Source organism: Eumetopias jubatus, unplaced genomic scaffold (assembly GCF_037043125.1).
Source record: "Eumetopias jubatus isolate StellerSeaLion01/CBP00866 unplaced genomic scaffold, mEumJub1_p1.0 scaffold_8, whole genome shotgun sequence".
Lineage (NCBI taxonomy): Eukaryota > Metazoa > Chordata > Mammalia > Carnivora > Otariidae > Eumetopias > Eumetopias jubatus.
Window position 1 is genome coordinate 71,202,369 of NW_028274814.1, and position 20,077 is coordinate 71,222,445.

Sequence of the window (20,077 nt, forward strand, 5' to 3'; positions counted from 1 at the left end):
TAATCTTTTCCTTTAATTCTCCTTTCCAGGTGTCCAAATGATCACATGCCCATTCCCAGTGGTAAAATACCTGTGCAATTAGAAGATGGATGGCGTGGTGATTGAACCTGGAGTCAGCCTGCTGAGTAACAGAATCCTGGCGTCCTCACACGGTAGGAGGCCTTGAATGGCGGTTCAAGTTCTAAGAGGGAGGTGTCCTAAGGCGAGCACCTGGTCTTTTCCCCATCTTCCCTGTCAGTCTTCATCCCGCCTCGCTACGCTCACCTGATATCTGGATTGTGATTTGAGAAGCCTGGCTCTGTAGATACCTCATAGTGATTTCCTAAGGTCGCAGCCACTTAGCTGGTGATTTTGTAGTTAGCTGATTTGAGAGAAAAGAAGTGCATTTCAAACACATTTATTGAAGATCCCCTGGATGCGGGGCGATGAGAATTCAGCGGAAAACCGACGGACAAAATTCTTGCTCTCTGTGAGTTTACATTCTGGTGGAATTAAAAGTTGTTTCTCAACATCTGCGCTGTGCCCGTTATCAGCTCTGCCTGAAGACTGGGCCATTGTAAGCTGGCCTCGGCTCTCCGCGGACAAAATTTCAAAAAATATAAGTTGCAGAGCCGCGAATGAGGCGTGGGTGGGGGTGAGTGTTGGGGGGGTCACTTGAGGTGGCATATTAGCTTGTCAACACGGCGGAGTCAGGGGACCCAGCCAGAGCCTGAAAACTTCAAGCCAAACAAACTCTGGGACCGCAACCCCCCACCTTTCTCCTCCCCTCCGCCAGCCACGGTCACTGCCGCAGGAAAGCCGTCCCAGGGGTAGCCCGGGGGAGACTTGGATAAAGTGGACTTGGATTCGCTCCCCCTGCTCCCCCTCCCGACTATGGGCTTTGCCCTGGAGCGCTTCGCCGAAGCGGTGGACCCGGATTTCAAGTGCAAGCTGTGCGACCAGGTGCTGGAGGAGCCCCTGTGCACGCCGTGCGGGCACGTCTTCTGCGCCAGCTGCCTGCTGCCCTGGGTGGCGCGGCGGCGCCGGTGCCCGCTGCAGTGCCAGCCCCTGGCGCCGGGCAAGCTGTACCGGGTGCTGCCTCTGCGCAGCCTCATCCAGAAGCTGCGCATCCAGTGCGACTACCGCGCCCGCGGCTGCGGCCGCTCGGTCCGGCTCCACGAGCTGGCGGCGCACGTCGAGCGCTGCGCCTTCGGTCCTGCCCGCCGCCGCCAGCGGGACTGCGTCTCGGGGCCCGGCGGCCGCGGCGGCGTGGACGTACCCGCGCGGGGGGGCTGCGGAACGGCGCCGGGGCCCGGCCGGGGCGGGGGCGGGGGCGCGCGCGGGGGACCGCCGGGCGTCCACGGCGGGAGCGGGCGGGGGCCCGGACCGCTAGTCCTCGCCTGGAGTCGGCGCGAGAAGGCGCTGCTGGCGCAGCTCTGGGCGCTGCAGGGCGAGGTGCAGCTCACGGCCCGCAGGTACCAAGAGAAGTTCGCCCAGTACATGGCTCACGTCCGCAACTTCGCCAGAGACCTGGGCGGCGGCCGCGGCCCGGTAAGCGCAGAGGGACCGGGCACCTGGGGAACGATTGGGGTGGAAAGAGGACCGCTTCTTTCTGGTACTTCGGGATTCCTTTAGAGGTGACTTCCCTTACCGTGAGGTGGGAGGCATCCACCCGCCCTGACCATAGGACGTACATTATTAGTACCTTTCGGATGGATTAGTATTGCCTTTGAAAAGGGTTTTCCCCTTTCCACTTATATTAGGATTGGAACGAATTAAACAAATTCAATTCCAACTTTTCGATGGAGAAAGAAGAATTAGGAATACTCATTTTCCAACCCCGACCCTTGTTCCCCATCCTTCGCTCTCCTGCCCTACCGTCTCTCCAGTTGTTTTTGTTTGTTTGTTTTGTACTTTTGGCCTGTGCCTAAAGCCAATCAGAAAAGGAAAGCCAGGAAGTGAGGACTTCCCCGACATTGCCTCCCCTCTGCTGCTGCCCCAGCATCCCTGCAGCCTTGTCAGTCACACACCTTTAGCTCTGAATGACTTAGTTTTCCTGCCAGACTACCCATATCGGCCACCTTCTACTCAGTGCAGGGACTATCAGCGGTGTGAGAAACAGGGAAAACGTTGAGTTGAGAGATTAACAGATGGAATTTCTTAGACCTGCAGAGTTTTCATTACCCTGACCTTTCCTAAAGAATCCTTCGCTGCCTTGGGATTTCATCATAGGTGGAGTGTGTGTGTGTGTGTGTGTGTGTGTGTGTGTGTGTGCGTGCGTGTGTGTTTTGGGGGTGGTGGTGGTGGCTTGGGGAACCAAATCTGAGAGCAGCCACATCCATCTGCAGTCAGACTCGCCCTTTGAGCCCCTGGGCAGCGGCTGTTTCCCTTCTTTGTCGAAGCTTCTGGCCCCGAACTGTGCTGGTGGACTGCCCGCTTTCAGACTGAATAAACAAGCTCTTTGCAGCACCCCGTGTGAAGAGGCTTGTTTATAAAGCTGTTACTTCTCTTCTGGAGGACTTCTGCACAGTGTTTGACATTGTTGGTCGCTGCCATGGTGAGCAGGGATTTAACAGAACTTGCACTCCATTCAAGGAGCTGTTTTCATTCTTCAGCGTCCTGGGGAGGAGCAACACAGGATGATTCCCCTTTGGGACTGCTTTGCACTGCCTCCAACCCAGGCATCGAATTTAGAAGCTTCTGTCCTTGAACCTAAAAAAAGACAACTGAAGTGTGAGGGGCTAAAATGTTTCTACTTTGATAAAGGGAGGCACAATGCTTATTAAAAGACTGGATGCTATCCCTGATTCTTTCTGTATCCTATTTAGAGCCAGGTAAATTTACAAAATGTGAAGACCCAGAGAGAAGCGCAGAAACGTGCTCTGTATTACCAGGTCATGTTTCAAGGTTGTAGGGAAGCCGTGGTTGATGGAAAGGAGCAGCAACTGGAATTATATGACAGAGAAGTCCATGCAACAAGTCAAGCTATGATTCTGAGAAGTGAGGAAAAACTGCCCATGTTTTGTGGACTGTCAGAAGGCTTCTCTATGCTCCTCAGAAATGTTTTCCCAGTACCAGTAGGGGCTGCTGTGTGCACTGCTTGGGAAAAGCTCCTGGGAAGAGGTGGTGATGGTGCTCATGGAATTTTACCATGAATTGCCAAATGTAATTTCCTAGGGCAGTTAATAATACCCATAGCCATGAATAAACCTTACCTAGTCTGGCACTCTTTCATTTTGTATTTAAATTGGTCTTTATTAATAAACAGGTTGTAAATATAATTACTGGTTGTTTTACTATTATCTGGCTGCCAGGAGAAGAAATACACACTATTTTACTTAACACAAATCCTCTCTTTTTAAAATTCTGTGGGAATTATGCAAAACCAAATAAGAATACTATTGAAAATTAGGATTACTGTAACTTAGATGCTGCATTACAGTAACAATCCAAATATTACTGTTGAAATAATTTTATCAATAGCTCACTATTACTTCAATCCCTAAAGACTTTCCAAAGTGAAATTTTTATATAAAAAAAATTCTGAGATTCTTTAGTTTGCTCTACTGTAAAAAAAAAATAAGGATACCTGTAGGATTACCAGAAATCTGTTTTAAATTACAATAAATCCGGAATTAGATGCTGTATTAGGATAAAAGATAGATTGATGTGTGAAAATAAAAATGCTTTAGACATTTTTGAAAATAATCTTTCTTACAAGCACTTTTTTTAAATATATATTTTCAAAGTAAATTTAAGAAGAAATTAACCTTCTTCCAAATTCAACCATCCTTAGTTTTAAGGTTTTCTTCTTTTCAAATGTTAATTTAGTGACAGTTTTTTTAAAAATAGGTTTGTGGTAGCATTTCTTTTCTTTTTCTTTTCCTTTTCTTTCCTTTTTTTTCTTTTTCTTTTCCTTTCCTTACCTTACCTAGTTATTTTATCCCTTTTCTTCTAGGATGGAGAACATAAGCCACTCACCATCGTGTTAGAAAGAGAAAATGACACGTTGGGATTCAATATTATAGGAGGTCGACCAAATCAGGTAACCTACCTTGTTCATGCATAACTCTCTTTGCTTATAAAATAATAGAAGACGGCTTTCATTTGTAGATTTTGAATAAGGAAAACAAGTGGTTTAATCTTTAAAATCAAGCTTATGATCAAATATCAGATTCCTTAATGCAAATATTCCAGGACATAACTACATTTTTTTTTGAGAAAACAAAACAAAAAACCCTACAACTAACAGACTTGTTCCTCTTTGCTACTTAGAAAGAAAGGAGAGTATGTTTAATATTTTACTTACATTGGATAGCCCCATTGGTAAACTTCTTTTTCTCCCCCCATTGGTAAACTTCTTAAACCTATTTCACAATAATGTGTATAGGCAATATTAGGTAACTGGATTGACTGATTATACCTTCTACTTATTAAGTCAAACTTGTCAGTTTTCAGAGGCTAACAAAGACCAGGCAGTTTATAATGCATGTTGATTGATGGAATGAACAGTTAAAATAAGGGATCATTGTTTTCACAGTTATATAAGAAATGCCATGTTAAAGAAAGACAGTTGATTTGAAATATTGTTGGCTCCCAAATCAAATCTTTTATTTAATTGAATAAATATATTTTCTACATTGATGCCAATTGTTTTCAAAATACAAAGTTATAAACTTAAACCAGAGTTATAAACTTAAACCAGATACTGTAGTTGCAAAGTTCTTTTATAGCCTTCGAATACTACTACATCAACTTAATTTTCACCATAACTAGAAAATGTGGTAAAGTTTAAAGAAAAAAGCATGTTCTTTAATTTTCTTAATAAACTGCCATGAAATTTTTGCATCCTGCATTGCAGATGTTGCCCAAGGAAACTGTCTTAGAGTTGTTGGCCATATGCTATGTTTAGGTCAGGATGGCAATGACATATTTCCCCCTTACTGTTTAGTATTTTGGAAACCTAGCAACTAATGACTGCTGTGCTTCTGTTTCTAGAACAGTCCCCATTTATTATGAAAAGATAGAAGTCTTTTCATCATATCTTTTTTGTTTTCTTTTCCCCTAAGGAATATTTTTATAAAATGCCACTTAGGTGTTTGACATTTAGATGACACTGGACATTTTTAAGAGGCTCTTCAAATTCATGTTAAGGAAGCCTAATTAAGGAGAAATAATTTTATCTAAACTGTCATGAAGTAAAATGATATTTAAAATTATTATTATAATATGTTGGGCATTTTACCTAGATAAGTTTTGCAACATAATTATTTTCCCCATGACTGCTAAAGTGTCCTATTTATATTATATCGGTTATATGGTTGAGGTTTAACTAATCATTAGGCTCATTACACCTGGAAATGTGTAATGATTAGCCTTGAAAGGGTTCTCTTGCAGTTAGAGTTGATCTTTTAGGATTTTACACTTGAGCAACCTCCTAGTCTCTCCTGTGGATACAGTCAGAGCTATATTTCCAAATCTGTTGCATCATGAGGCTAAATTATATTTTCAAAACTCTGGCCACATCTCAAACCAAATATATAGTGAGGCTGGAAGGCTGGATATGCTTTTTGTTTTCTTGTAGCCCTTTTTAACTGCTACATCTCTTGAGAAGTAAGATGTTTTATAAATAATACTTTGAAGCCAGTCTATCACCTTGTACATACCCTTTCCTCACAGCTTTTTATGTACACTCAAAAACGTGAAGTAAATGGATAATCTTGTCAGAGATGTTGAACTCATTCATTAAAGCTGCCATCTTGATTAATGACTATTTGGTATTAAGTAAGTTAAAATTCAGTGCCAAATCCCCAGCTCAGAGAGAGAGTTGCATGTTTAGGGAAGATTGGCAATGTTACATTTACTAAATTGTCTTTTATCCAACTAAAATTTTGTTTACATCTTTCTTACTGCTAGTGGTTATATTTTTTGTAGAATAATAAGGAAGAAAAATCAGCGGAAGGAATTTATGTTTCAAAAATTTTGGAAAATGGACCTGCCGACAGAGCAGATGGCCTGGAGATTCATGACAAAATCATTGAGGTAAGACAATAATAAAACACCAGTATGAGCCATGGAAGAAATATTGGACATTTGAAATTTCCAAACTTACTGTTTTACCTTGGTGTGGTACTTCTTAGAGTCTGTATTTAACTAGAATATGTATCTATCTAGAGCATATATCTAATCTATATCAATTATTAGATTAGATTAGATCTTGAGATAAAAGAATACATCACCTGAAGTTTCCAAATGTGTTAATGACTATCTGTTTTAATAAAGTACTCTTCCCATAAACTGTGAAGATAGTTGTGTGATTATTAAGGGATTAATTTTGTATTACATTTCAAAAGATGATAAATCTCTCCTAAAGAACATTTTTTGATGAGGAAATATTACTGTCTTTGAACTTGGGATTAGTATGTTACATGGAGAGTTTGGAATTATTTATACAGGTACTGTATAAATTTTGCCATTTCTTAGTTTAATATGGTTATCATGTTCATGTATTTTTCCATGGGGGAAAAAAAGCAGATTTTTTTTTCCTGTTGGTGTGAACCCTTCATTTTCTCTATTGTGCATTGTAGTTACATTGTTGTCTGGGGGTTGACAAAGTAAATATATGTAAGTTAATGAAATTTGGGCTGTGATAATGGAATTTTAGGTCACTGCCATTTACCACCAAAGTGCTTTTGAAATTTTAACTGGTTGAGATAGTATTATTTGGTGTTACTGAAAATGATTAGATTACTTTTATCAGCGGAATTGTTTCCAATGTATTAGTAAAGGCATAAATAGGCGTTTGGAAGGTTTACTGGACTCCACTCTTTTGAAAATATTCTGTTTATTCTAGATTATATAATCACTAGTGCTGTGTTTCTGACTATCTATATAAAATCACTGAATGGAGATTGTTTTTCCTATTAAACTTTGAGTAAAGTTTTAGATATTCATTCATCTTCTGTGCATTAAAAAAGTTGAATTTTGAATAATTTGACCTTGGATAAGAATAAAAGATGCAGAAGAGCCAATAGTGTTTTTGCTTCAGAAGAAAAACTCATAACATCTAGAAATTAGCTGACTAAGGACTTTGGGGAAGGGAGAGAAGATGCCCTTTGGCTGAAAAACTGGGTTTTATCTGAAGAGGTCTCTTGCATTAAGATTTTTCTCCTTCCAGTTGTATAGCCAAGAAAGTACAGACCTGCTTTCACTGATGCTCTCCAGTTTGTCCTGACAGTTTGCCCAGTGGAAATATTTACGTGCTGCAGTTTGTATAGTTAGAAATTTTCTATTTCTACTTGTGTTTGTGCAATATGATTTAAAGGGCAACATAATTTGAACAACAAAAATTTATCCTCATTACTTTCTGCCTTATCTCTAAAGCATTTTGATCTTTCCAGTTAAATGGAAAATGAATGCCTACATTTGATACTCTTAGAAAGGCAAATGGAACTGAATACATATATTCAGTTAGCACACACATATATACACACATAGAAACCTGTAATTGGGATTTAAAAAACAATTTGTTCTAGCTAGGTAATAATGTTATGTATGCTTCATTAATGTTGCATTAAAAAGGAGGAAGGAGGATTTGTTTTTTATATTGTGATATAGCACTTTTGTTAAAAATGCATTTTTTAATGTGAAGAGATAATTTGATAAAAACTGTGGTTGATAAATCAAGTGCATCTAGACATCTAGCTAATACTGTTACTAATTATGTCAAAATAACCTTATTTAAATCACAGAGAGTGAATGTAAAACCATATAAAACTAAATTATAATTTATAACTAGCAGTATTATTATTTTACCTTGACATGCATATATTATCAGTTAATGATGAGCTTGAAATTTGCCCCAATGATAGAAATTTATCAGTGTATCTTTTATGCCAAGGTACATTGTAATAGGCATATTTTTGTTATACTTCTCTAATGGATTCATGTGAACACATTTGCAGTTGAAAATGAGTTAGATATACATATTTTTGGAATGTTATCTGTTAAATAGCATGAGATATTTAAAAAGGAATATTATTAGAAATCTCTCATATTCAGTTGTTCAGTAATGCCATCAGCTTTTAAAGTGAATAGATATTTGTGTGACCTTATATATATATAAATACACATACAAGGTTGCTTGTTCTTGTGCATACACATGTGTAAAAGATCCTATGTGCAACAATTAATTTAGAAATATTTGATTCCTGTCAATTATTTTAATTTATCTGTCATGATATCAGTCAACTTTATACAATTTTTAGTAGTAGGAAACTAATATGAAATATATTATTAATTTAAAATGTGCAGAGACAAAATAGATTTTAAAATGGAGTAATTTATTTTCCATTTTTTTTGCTTGGTGATTTGTTTATTGAACTAATTTGATGTGATGGTTTTTTCAATTTTTGAATTTGAAATGGCTATGCTGGTTTATACATGGTGCAACAAATAAATTTGTTAGCAGTATAAAGTACACAGTAGTTCGTATATTATGAAACTATCCATATGAGCTAATTGCCACAGTCTGACACATTACTAAATACTTTGAGTTCTGTGATCTGTGACTGGAATAAACAAGAGAAACTGTTAGTTCTTTTTTTTTTCACTTATAGTCAAGATATGCTAAAAATATTTTGTCCAGTTAATCGCTTAAAGCATACATTACAATAGGTTTATGAATTGTTCTTATAAAATAACAAAAATTTTCTCAAATCATTCATTTGGAGGAGAAGGTAGATATGTTACAGGTCTGGTTCTATTAATAATCAAAGAGATTTTACAAATTCTAATAAAAAATTGGATTTATTTGCCAAAGTTTAACAAAAGCCAACAACTCTAAAAGTATTATTTTTAAAATAGTCTGCATTCCACTGAAGCTGATCAAATTCAAGAATCCTAAAAGAAAAAAATCATAGTTGTGTAAATCCATGTGCTAGTTTTCACATAATACAAAGAAAATTCATTTTTGGAGTCAGTCTGCTTGAGCAAAATTACGTTTAGTAGTTTCTAGATGTTTACACATCCATATTTGTTAAAATATTTTTGGTGTACATTCAGAAAAGAAATCCGTTGTGTTATTGGAGTTACAGTATTAGGTGTCAGGGTATTACTGGAGACCAAAAAGGCAGAAGACATTGTTAAAGGCATTTTGAAACATGGCAAAAGTTAACGTAGACCAGGAATTCACCAGAGTATACATCCAAATAAAAGCATCTTTTGCGTGCTGTTTTACACCCTTTCAAGACTCAAAGGAACCACAGAAGAGTCCTGATACTATCAGAGGCTTGGGCATAGTTCTGTAAGAGCATTACTGTGAGTATCATCATGTCAGGATGCCTGTGGGGTATGTGGGAGTTGAGAATCAAAGCTCACTGCTGCTGTCAGCAGTTATTCCTCTGTTGTTATCCCTGTGATGCTGATCGCAGACAGTACAACCTTAACCCCAGAGTGGGAAAGTGAATAGAAGGGTGGAGAGTCATTCATGGCTCTTTGTTCCCACTTTCTTCTCCCTACCCTTCCTCCCAGCTCCTAGCCAGTGCTGGGTGACAGGGAAGTCCACCCTTCTTCTAGCTTCTGGAGACCAGGGGGTAGGGGTGGACGGCTGTGAAGTCTTTGGGAGGAACAGCTTGGAGCAGAAAGCAGAGTTTTCTGTAGTGTATATATGAAAGTCTCTTCTATTTATTTAACTTGAAATTGATAATGACATGCAGCATATAAGGCATTTTCATTTACCTTAGAAATAGTTCCCACATCAAACGATGTCAATGTAGCACTTTCTGCAAAGTGCTGAGTGTAGTACTAGCAGAAGGAACTTTACAAATGCAGTGTCTCAACAGGAACTTAACTATTCCCACCTGCCAGCCACGTGATCTTTTAGTTCTCTAATGGTGTATCTTTTGCATTCTTCATCATTGTACTGCTAAAGTAAAAATCTTTGATGGTTACCATGTTTATTTGCGTTAAGTCTTTGCACAGTTCATTTATAGGTGTTAACGCAGGAAATGTAAATGCAGATCAGAACTAAACATTTAGGAATGCTGTTGAATTGGATCTACAGTGTGCTACCCTTGTGTGTGCTTGATGGCACAGCGTGCCTTACTACCTCATAAAGCAGCCGGGCTAATTTGTGTATGCTTAGGAAGCATTTAAAAGTTTTGCAGGCCACTTGTAAATCTGGTGGGCAATTAGGTTTTTGATAAATTGCTGTATAATTTGAAGACGTCACTGAACTCTTCAATAACATTATTATCACCCCACATTTTTAAAGTGTTTTTTAACTGTCCAGATAACATTGATTGATTGTGTGAAAGAATTGGGAAAGAACTGAAAACAATCATGTTAGTGCCAATAAAGAATTGTAATTGTAACGCAATCATGTTAGTGCAAATAAAGCATTTGTAATCATGATTAATTGACTGCAGTTTTAACATGACATAGTCATCATTATATAATTGTATATTTTAATGTATCTTGGAAAGTATGGTGGTGCAGTGGGAAGAACATGAATCCTGGAATCAAGGAAATCTGGCTGGAATTCCTGTCCTGCCTCTTTAAACATATGTGACTTTGAGCAAGCCAGTTGTACCTCAGTTTCTATGCCATTCATGTTTACTGTGTATGCAAAGTGTCTGACACAAGGCAGGTTCTTAGAACCCACTATTATGAGCCTGATGTATCTCTCAGTTTATGCAGGTAGTTTGTTCTTCAGAACACAGAGACAATGGGGGAAGGGCTGTTTTCCTTTCTTGGAGAATATAGGTCACTCTCCCCAAATTTTAGTCATTCCCATTTCTATAGATACCAGCATTTAGATGAGTAAATGTAGGAAGTTTGAACTCATATTTTCATATATTCATAAGGACACTCAGATGCAAGAAGGGCTGTTGGGAAGACTTTGTAACTATGCACTTAATGACTTCAATCATTCAACAAATATTAATTGCCTATATGTGCCAGGCAGCATCTCTGTATTACGGAAATAAAGAGCAATAAGAACCATTCTCTGCCTGCAAGTAGCTTGTGGTGTACAGGTCCCATTTTTCTTCCTGTACAGGCAAAGCAGGCTTTCATGGGAAGCTGTTCCTTCAGTTGTTACAAACTTAAATGGACATCACCAGCATATCTTAGTGGCATGACACTGTAGGTTTATCCTCGTTTTCCTGTTCTCCCACGAGTAGTTCAATTCTTTTCTAGAAATCATGATGTTGGGTTAGTAAAGGAATAGAATCTGAATGTAAGTCAGCATTGTGGTCTCAGGAAGGGACGTGGGCTTTGAACTGGGGTCTTGGCCTTGAATTGATACTGGGTTATCTTACAAATATTTTTCAAACTTTCTTATTTTCAGTTTCTTTCCTGTAACTATGAGAGTAAAAATAACTGGTCCCTCAGATCTTCAATCTAGATGATCATAGCATTTTGCCATTCTACTGAATTTCCATTATTAATAAGTATAGTTTTATTTTAACTTAAAAGGATGGAAAGGTCTTTATACCATCAAGCTTTAATGTGTTGGGCACTATTTTATCTATTTTAAATTTATAAGGTATGAAGTTGAGTTTGATTTTTTTTTTTTTTTGGAGTGCTAAGCTTCTGAGTAAGGAAACCGGACTACCACACATGACGGCAGTTTGCACATGGGATCCATGTCAGAAAGTCTGGCCGTGGTTCCCATTCTCCTCATCAGTCTGTACTACAGAAAAACTCATCAGAGAACCTATAACATTATTTTTTTGTTAAGGTAAATCATGTACATATATGATGTTGTATTAGTTTCAGGTGTACAACATAATGACTCAATATTTGTGTATATTGCAAAATGATCACCACAATAAATCTAGTTGACATCATCACCATACATAGCTACAGAATTTTCTTCTCTTATGATGAGAACTTTTGAGATCTGGTCTCTTAGCATCTTTCAAATATGCAATACAATATTATTAACTATAGTTACCATGCAGTTCATTACATCCCTATGACTTATTTAATTTATAACTAGAAGTTTGTACCTTTTGACTCCCTTCAACCATTCTACCCAAAGTCTGGCCACCACCAATCTGTTCGCAGTATCTATGAGCTTGTTTGTTTTTGAGATTTATATAGTATATGTCTTGCTCTGTCTCACTCATTTCACTTAGCACAGTGCTCTCAGGGTCCACCCATGTTGTTGCAAATGGCAAGATTTCTTTTTTTTTTCGTGGCTGAATAATATTCCTCTGTGTGTGTGTGTATGCATTATATACATGAGTATTACAATTTCTTTATGCATTCATCCATTGATGGAGACTTAGGTTGTTTTCATATCTTGGCTGTTGTAAATAATACTGCAATGAAGGTGGGGGTGCACATATGTTTTGAGTTAGTATTTTTGGTTTCTTCAGATGAATACCCAGAAATGGAATTGCTGTATCATATAGTAGTTCTGTTTTTAATTTTTTGAGGAACCTCCATATGGTTTTCCGTAGTAGCTGTAACACCAATTTACATTCCCATCAGCAGTGCACAAGGGTTCCCCTTTCTCCACAATCTCAGCAGCCTGTTTTATCTCTTATCTTTTTGATAATAGCCATTCTAACAAGTGTAAGATGAGATCTCCTTGTAGTTTGGATTTGCATTTCCCTGGTGATTAGTGAGCATCTTTTCATGTACCTATTGGTAATTTGTCGTCTTTGGAAAATCCAAAAGGCATATTCTGATCTCCTGCCCATTTTTAACCCAATTGTTTTTTTTGTTGTTGTTGTTGTTATTGAATTGTATGTGTTCTTTATATATTTTGGATATTAACCCCTTACAGATATATGATTTGCCAATATTTTCTCCCGTTCCATAGGTTGCCTTTTCATTTTGTTGATGGTTTCCTCTGCTGTGCGGAAGCTTGTTGGTTTGCTGTAGTTCCACTTGCTTATTTTTGCTTTTGTTGCCATTGCTTTTGCTATCAAATCCAAAAAAATTATTGTCAAGACCAAAGTCATGGAAATCACCATATATGTTTTCTTCTAGGAGTATTATGGTTTCAGGTCTTATGTTCAAGCTTTTAATCCACTATCAGTTAATTTTTGTGTATGGTATAAAAAAAAGTCCAATTTCATTCTTTTGCATATGGCTGTCCAGTTTTCCCAACACCATTTATTGAAGAGACTTTTTATTCCCATTAGGTATTCTTGGATCTTTTCTCTTAAATTAATTGACCATATATGCATGGGTTTATCTCTGGGCTCTCTATTCTGTTCCATTGATCTATTTGTCTGTTTTTACATCAGTACCATGCTGTTTTGACTACTATAGCTTTGTAATATATTTTGAAATCAGGGAATGTGATGCCTCCAGCTTTGTTCCTCTTCTCAAGGTTGCTTTGGCTGTTCAGGGTCTTTTGTCATTCCATACAAATTTTAGGAGTGATTTTTGTATTTCTGTGAAAAATGCCATTGGAATTTTGATAAAGATTGCATTGATCTGTGGATTGCTTTGTATAGTGTGGACCCTTTAACAATATTCCTCCAATTCATTGACACAGAATATCTTTCCATTTATTTGTATCTTCAATTTTTTATTAATGTTTTATAGTTTTCAGTGTATGGATCTTTTGCTTCCTTGGTTAAGTTTATTCCTAGGTATTTTATTCTTTTTGATGCAATTGTAAGTAGGATTATTTGCTTAATTTCTTTTCCTGACAGTTTGTTATTAGTATATAGAAACGCAACAGATTTCTCTATATTGATTTAGTATCCTGCAACTTTATTGCATTCATTCATTCATTCTAACAGTTTTTTGGTGGAGACTTAAGGGTTTTCTATATATAATATGCCATCTGCAAATAGTGACGGTTGTATTTCTTTCTAATTTGGATGACTTTAATTCTGTTTCTTGCCTAATTGCTCTGGCTAGGACTTCCAATGCTAAAATAAAAGTTGAATAAAGTGGCAAAAATGGGTATTCTGTCTTGTTCCTGTACTTAGAGGAAAAGCTTTCAGCTTTCACCACTGAGTGTGATATAAGCTGTGGGTTGTCATATATGACCTTCATTTGTTGAGGTATGCTTTCTCTGTACCCACTTTATTGGGTTTTTATCATAAATGGGTGTTGAATTTTATCAAATGCTTTTTCTTCATCTATTGAGATGATCATGATATTTAACCTTCATTTTATAAATGTGGTATATCACATTGTTCGATTTGTGGATATTGAACTATCTTTGCATTCCTAGAATAAATCCCATTTTATTATGGTGTGTGATTCTTTTAATGTATTGTTGTATTTGATTTAATAATATTTTGTTAAGGATTTTTTGCATCTATTTTCATCAGAAATATTGGCCTGTAACTTTTTCTGTGTGTGTGGTGTCCTTGTTTGGTTTTGGTATCAGGGTAATGCTGGCTATGTAAAATGAGTTTGAAAGTGCTTCCTAGTCTTCTGTTTTTTGGAAGAGTTTGAGAAGGATTGGTATTCTTATCTGAATGTTTGGTAGAATTTACCAGTGAGAGTATGTGGTCCTGGGCTTTTGTTTGTTGGCAGGCTTTTGATTACTGATTCAATCTCCTTACTAGTAATTGGTTTGTTCACTTATTCCTTTTTTCATGATTCAGTCTTGGAAGCTTGTATGTTTTTAGGAATTTACCCATTTCTCTTAGGCTATCCAATTTGTTGGCATATAATTGGTCATAGTAGTCTCATAATCTTTTGTATATCTTTTGTGTCTTTTGTAATGTCTCCTCTTTCATTTCTGATTTTATTTATTTGAGTCTTCCCTCTTTATTTCGTGGTGAGTCTAGCTAAAGGTTTGTCAATTTTGTTTATCTTTTCAAAGAATCAGTTCTTGGTTTCATCGATCTTTTCTATTGTCTTTTTTTGATTTCTATTTCATCTATTTCTGCTCTGATCTTGGTTATTTCCTTCCTTCTACTAACTTCAGACTTTGTTCTTCTTTTCTTAGTTCTTTGAGATGTAAAGTTGTTTATTTGAGATTTTTCTTGTTTCTTGAAGTAGACTTTTAGCCTATGAACTTTCGTCTTAGAACTGCTTTTGCTGCATTTGATAAGTTTTGTTATGTTGTATTTACTTTTTCATTTATCTCAATGTATTTTTTTATTTCTCCACTGAGCCTCTGGTTGTCCAATAGCAAGTTATTTAATCTTTACATATTTTTCAATTTTCCAGTTTTTTTCTTATAACTGATTTCTAGTTTCATACAATTTTCGTCAGAAAGATGCTTGATGAATTCAATCTTACTAATTTTTTAAGGCTTGTTTTGTGACCTAATATATGATCTATCCTGGAGAATGTTTCATGTGCCCTTGAGAAGAATCTGTATTCCATTGCTTTTGGATGGAACGTTCTATATGTATCTGTTAAGTCCGTCTTGCCTAGTATGTCATTTTAGGCCAATGTTTTCTTTTTTTTTCTTTTTTTTATTATTATGTATTATGCAGCCATCAAAGGAATGAAATCTTGCCATTTGCAATGACATGGATGGAACTGGAAGGTATTATGCTGAGCGAAACAAGTCAATCAGAGATAGGCCAATGTTTTCTTACTGATTTGCTGTCTGAATGATGTATCCATTGCTGTTAGTGGGGTATTACAGTCCCCTATTATTATTGTATGACGGTCTATTTCTCTTTTTAGGTCTGTTAATATTTGCTTTACGTACTAAATATTAAGATGCCCCTTTGTTGGGTGCATAAACATTTATAAATGTTATATGTTCTTTTTGGATTAACCTCATTATCATTATGTAAAACCTTTCTTATCTCAGTCTGTTTTAAAGTCCATTTTGTCTGAGTATAGCTACATCAGCTTTTTAGTCTTGGTTTGGTTTCCGTTTGCATGGAATATCTTTTCTATTCCTTCACTTTCAGTCGTGTGTGTCCTTACATCTGGAGTGACTCTCTTATAGGCAGCATACAGATAGGTCTTGTTTTTTGTTTGTTTGTTTAATCAATTCAGCCACTCTTTGTCTTTTGATTGGAGAATTTGTTTACATTTAAAGTAATTATAGATAGGTATATATTTATTGCCATTTTGTTCATTGTTTTCTGGCTGTTTTTGTAGTTCCTCTGTTCCTTTCTTCCTTTCTTGCTTTTCTTCTGTTGTTTGATGACTTTCTTTAGTGGTATGCTTCTTATCTTTTGTGTATCTTCTATAGCCTTTTGCTTTGTTGTTACCATGAAGCTTTATATAACGACTTATATTTGTAACAGTCTATTTCAAGTTGATAATAGCTTAAGTTTAAATGCATTATAAAGCTCTCCATTTAACCCCCCCCCATTCTTCATCTTGTTATCTGTGTATTTCTTAAATAATTATTGTAGTTACAGCTATTTTTACTTCTTTTGTCTTTTAACCTTTATACTAGCTATATGAATGATTAATCCACTACCTTTACTGTATATTTACCTGTACCGGTGAGATTTGTATTTTTATGTGTTTTCTTTTTGCCAATTAGCGTCCTTTCTTCTCAGCTTAAAGAAGTCCCTTAACATTTGTTAGGCCAGTTTAGTGGTGATGAACTCCTTTAGTTTTTGCTTATCTATAAAACTCATCTTTCCTTCAATTCTGAAGAGTAATTTTGCTGGGTAGAGTATTCTTGGTTGGAGGATTTTTCTTCTCTTTTAAATATATTGTTCCACTGCTTATCTGGCCTGCAATGTTTTTGCTGAAAAATCTGCTCGTTTGATGGGGGTTTCCTTATACATATTTTTTTTTCCTCTCACTGCTTTTAAGATTCTCTTTTTATCTTTATTTTTTTTAAGTAGGCTCTATGCCCAGTGTGGAACCCAACATGGGGCTTGAACTCACAACCCTGAGGTCAAGACCTGAGCTGAGATCAAGGGTCGGACACTTAACTGACTGAGTCACCCGGGTGCCCCAAGATTCTCTATCTTTAACTTTTGACACTGTAATTATAATATGCCTTGGTGTAGGTCTCTTTTGGTCTCTCTGGACTTCCTGGGTCTGGAAGTCTGTTCTTTCTCTAGGTTAGAGATGTTTTCAGCTATTATTTCTTCAAATACATTTTCTGTCCCTTTCTCTCTTCTCTTTCTGGGACCCCTATAGTATGAATGTTGGTCCACTTGATATTGTCCTATAAGCCTAGTAAGCTATGTTCACTTTTTTTTTTCTGTCTTTTTTTTCTTTTTGCCATTTTGATTAGGTGAGTTCCAGGCCTCTTCACTGATCCCTTCTTCTTCATCTGCTCTACTGTTGAACACCTCTGATGATTTTTCAGTTCAGTTAATGGTATTCTTCCATGTTGTGACTTTTGTATGGTACTTTTTTTTTTTTTACATTTTCTTTCTCTTTGTTGAAGTTTTCCTTGTGTTCATTGATTTTTTTTTTAAGATTTTATTTATTTGACACAGAGAGACAGAACGAGAGAAGGAACACAAGTAGGGGGGAGTGGGGGAGGGAGAAGCAGGCTTCCTGCCAAGCAGGGAGCCTGATGCAGGCTCAATCCTGGGACCCTGGGATCATGACCTGAGCTGAAGGCAGACGCTTAATGACTGAGCCACACAGGCACTCTGTGTTCATTGATTCTTTTCCCAAGTTTGGTGAGCATCTTTATGACCATTACTTTGAACTCTTAATTAGATAAATTATTTCTGTTTTTTTCCCCCTGAGGTTTTATCTTATCCCTTATTTGGAACATATTTCTCTGTTTCATTTTCCTTGATTCTATATGTTGGTTTATATGTTAGTTGAAATAAATGCCTCTCCCTTTCTTGAAGAGTTGTGTTGGAGATGAACTTACTGTTCAACTTTGCCCTAGCTCTTGGTTGTCTCTTGAACCTTTGTGATTGTCCAAGTAGCCTGTTTTATTTTTAATAGCTCTCAGTAGTTGAGTGTGTGCCAATACCCATCAGTGTCCCAAAGGGAAGGATCTCAACACTTAGATTCAGGCTGATTGGAAGCCAGGCCCACAGGCAGCAGCTTTTTAAGTATGCAAATATATATCATCCCCTGGCACCACAAGTGTAAATCTTGCTGGCCACTGGAATAGGTGATCTAGGGGTGTTCTTTGCTGGCAGTTGCAAAAATCAGGGCTCCAGATGAGTGTATAAATTCTTTTCTGGGGGATACTGGTGAGAGTAGGGAGCCAAATGGAGAGTGCAAATATGGCATCCCCTGGCCTATATTCCCTGAGAGCACCTCCATAACTTCTAGATGTGCACCAAATCTAAACCTGTTCCTAAGGCCAAAGTTCCAGGACAAGAAAGCCTTTCTTAGAAAGACTGTGGGTGTGTTTCAGTCAGTTCTTTGTGCAGTGCCCTGGAAGTGGGAGTGGTAATCTGCCAAGAACTGCCTCTCCAATTGTTATAGTCCCAAGGGACCCATGAATGTAAGCAGCTCTGATCTCCAGAGCAGGCAATCAGGAGGTGGCCGCCACAGAAACTGAGTCACAAGGCATAAAAACCAGGGCACCTGGTGTATGTGGAAGCCTCCCTTTAGGAAGCTCCCAGAGGGAGAGTGCAAAGCTGTCATCCTCTGAAAAAAAGAGAAAAGAAAAAGAGAATAAAGAAGAAAAAAAGAGAGAAGAAATAAGAAAAAAAGAGAGAGAGAAATATGGCACCTGCCAGCTTCAGCAAGGCAGAGGGCCAGGGTGGAAGATGTTACCTGCCTGTTAGAGCATAAAAATTTCGCCCCACCCCTGCACCCCACCCCCCCCACCCCCCCCACCCCCGCCCAAGAAAAATGTGGTGCCTGCTGACTTTAGTGAGGCAGAGCGGGAGCAGGAAGATAGGATCCATCAGCATCTATCATAGGGAGTACCCAATCCACTCCCTCCCCTCAGACCAACACATTAAAATTAGCAAAGTCTCTTTCACATGAAGCCTGGGCACTTTCCAAAAGGCTGCTTCTGCACAGGGTCCTGGAGTGTGAGTCTGCACATGACCCCTTTGAGATTCATTTCTCAGTTTGCCATAGCTTTGCAGGTCTCATGGGTGTAAGCCCCATTGGTCTTCAAAGCCAGATGTTTGGGGGGTTTGTCTCTCAGGTGCCAGTCTTAAAAGTTGGGGTATCCGGTGTAGAGTACAAACTCCTCACTCCTCAGGGAGAAGCTTTGGGTTTTGAGTTCCCTCCTGATTACAGGTCAGTACACTGGAATGGGAGGTAGGGATTACGGTGAGATTGTTTTTCAGCACTTCCTATCTGCTTCTGTGTCCTTTTCTTCTCCTTTACCCAATGTGATGGGGTCACTGTCAATTTTAGTTTTTTCAAAGGAAACTAGTCCATATATATCTGTAGTTCCAGTGTGGTCATGGGAAGAGGTGGGTTTAGGATCTTTCTACATTGCTATCCTGAACCAGAATTCCCTACAACATTATTAAGATTTATTTTAAAATGAGATCCAGGGGCGCCTGGGTGGCTTAGTCATTAAGCATCTGCCTTCGGCTCAGGTCATGATCCCAGGGTCCTGGGATCGAGCCCCGCATCGGGCTCCCTGCTCCACGGGAAGCCTGCTTCTCCCCTCTCCCACTCCCCCTGCTTGTGTTCCTTCTCTCGCTGTGTCTCTCTCTGTCAAATAAATAAATAAAATCTTTAAAAATAAATGAGATCCAGATTTGATTTTAAGTAAAATTTCAAAATCCTCAATACGTCACTGTCTTTTGCCCTCCTTTTCCCCTCAGTCATCCTGGTCATATGGCACCTTTTTTCTCATTGTCTTATTTCTTTGCAGTATTTGTCTTTTGGAAAGAATATCTTTAAATTCACTTATACCAATAGATATTTGAATGATAAAAGTTCGCCCCACTCGGCGGGGTATCTGAACTTTACCTGGAGGTAAAGCCTTAATGATTCTCAAGCTTTTGCCATTTTCATCTTGAGCACAGTAGCTTCTTGAGTGAACTTGCCCTTCACCCAGTCTCTACCATTTGCAGCTCAGCTTGTGTGCTACTGTCAGGATTGTCATTATTTTGCTCCTTTGTTTAAGGTCCTTCATTAGCCTGCTATTGGCAATAGGATAAAATCCAAATTTGTTAGGCAAAAATGGACCTTCAAAACCTTTTCTTTTAGTTTTTTTGTTTGTTTAGTTTTTGCTTTTAGATCCTCTACTTTAGTCACATGAAACTCCCCCCGCTTTCTTATTCCTTCT

General features: G+C 38.0%; 1 protein-coding gene across 1 annotated transcript in view; it reads left to right on the plus strand.

Annotated features, from left to right (window-relative positions):
- The first annotated feature begins 873 nt into the window (after nucleotides 1-873).
- PDZRN4 (PDZ domain containing ring finger 4) overlaps nucleotides 874-20,077 on the plus strand; it is a 351,409-nt gene continuing 332,205 nt past the window's right edge. The window contains exons 1-3 of the mRNA XM_028123165.1: nucleotides 874-1,530; nucleotides 3,938-4,024; nucleotides 5,914-6,021. Of these exons, the coding sequence (XP_027978966.1) occupies nucleotides 874-1,530; nucleotides 3,938-4,024; nucleotides 5,914-6,021 (852 nt within the window). The remainder of the gene's footprint in view (nucleotides 1,531-3,937; nucleotides 4,025-5,913; nucleotides 6,022-20,077) is intronic.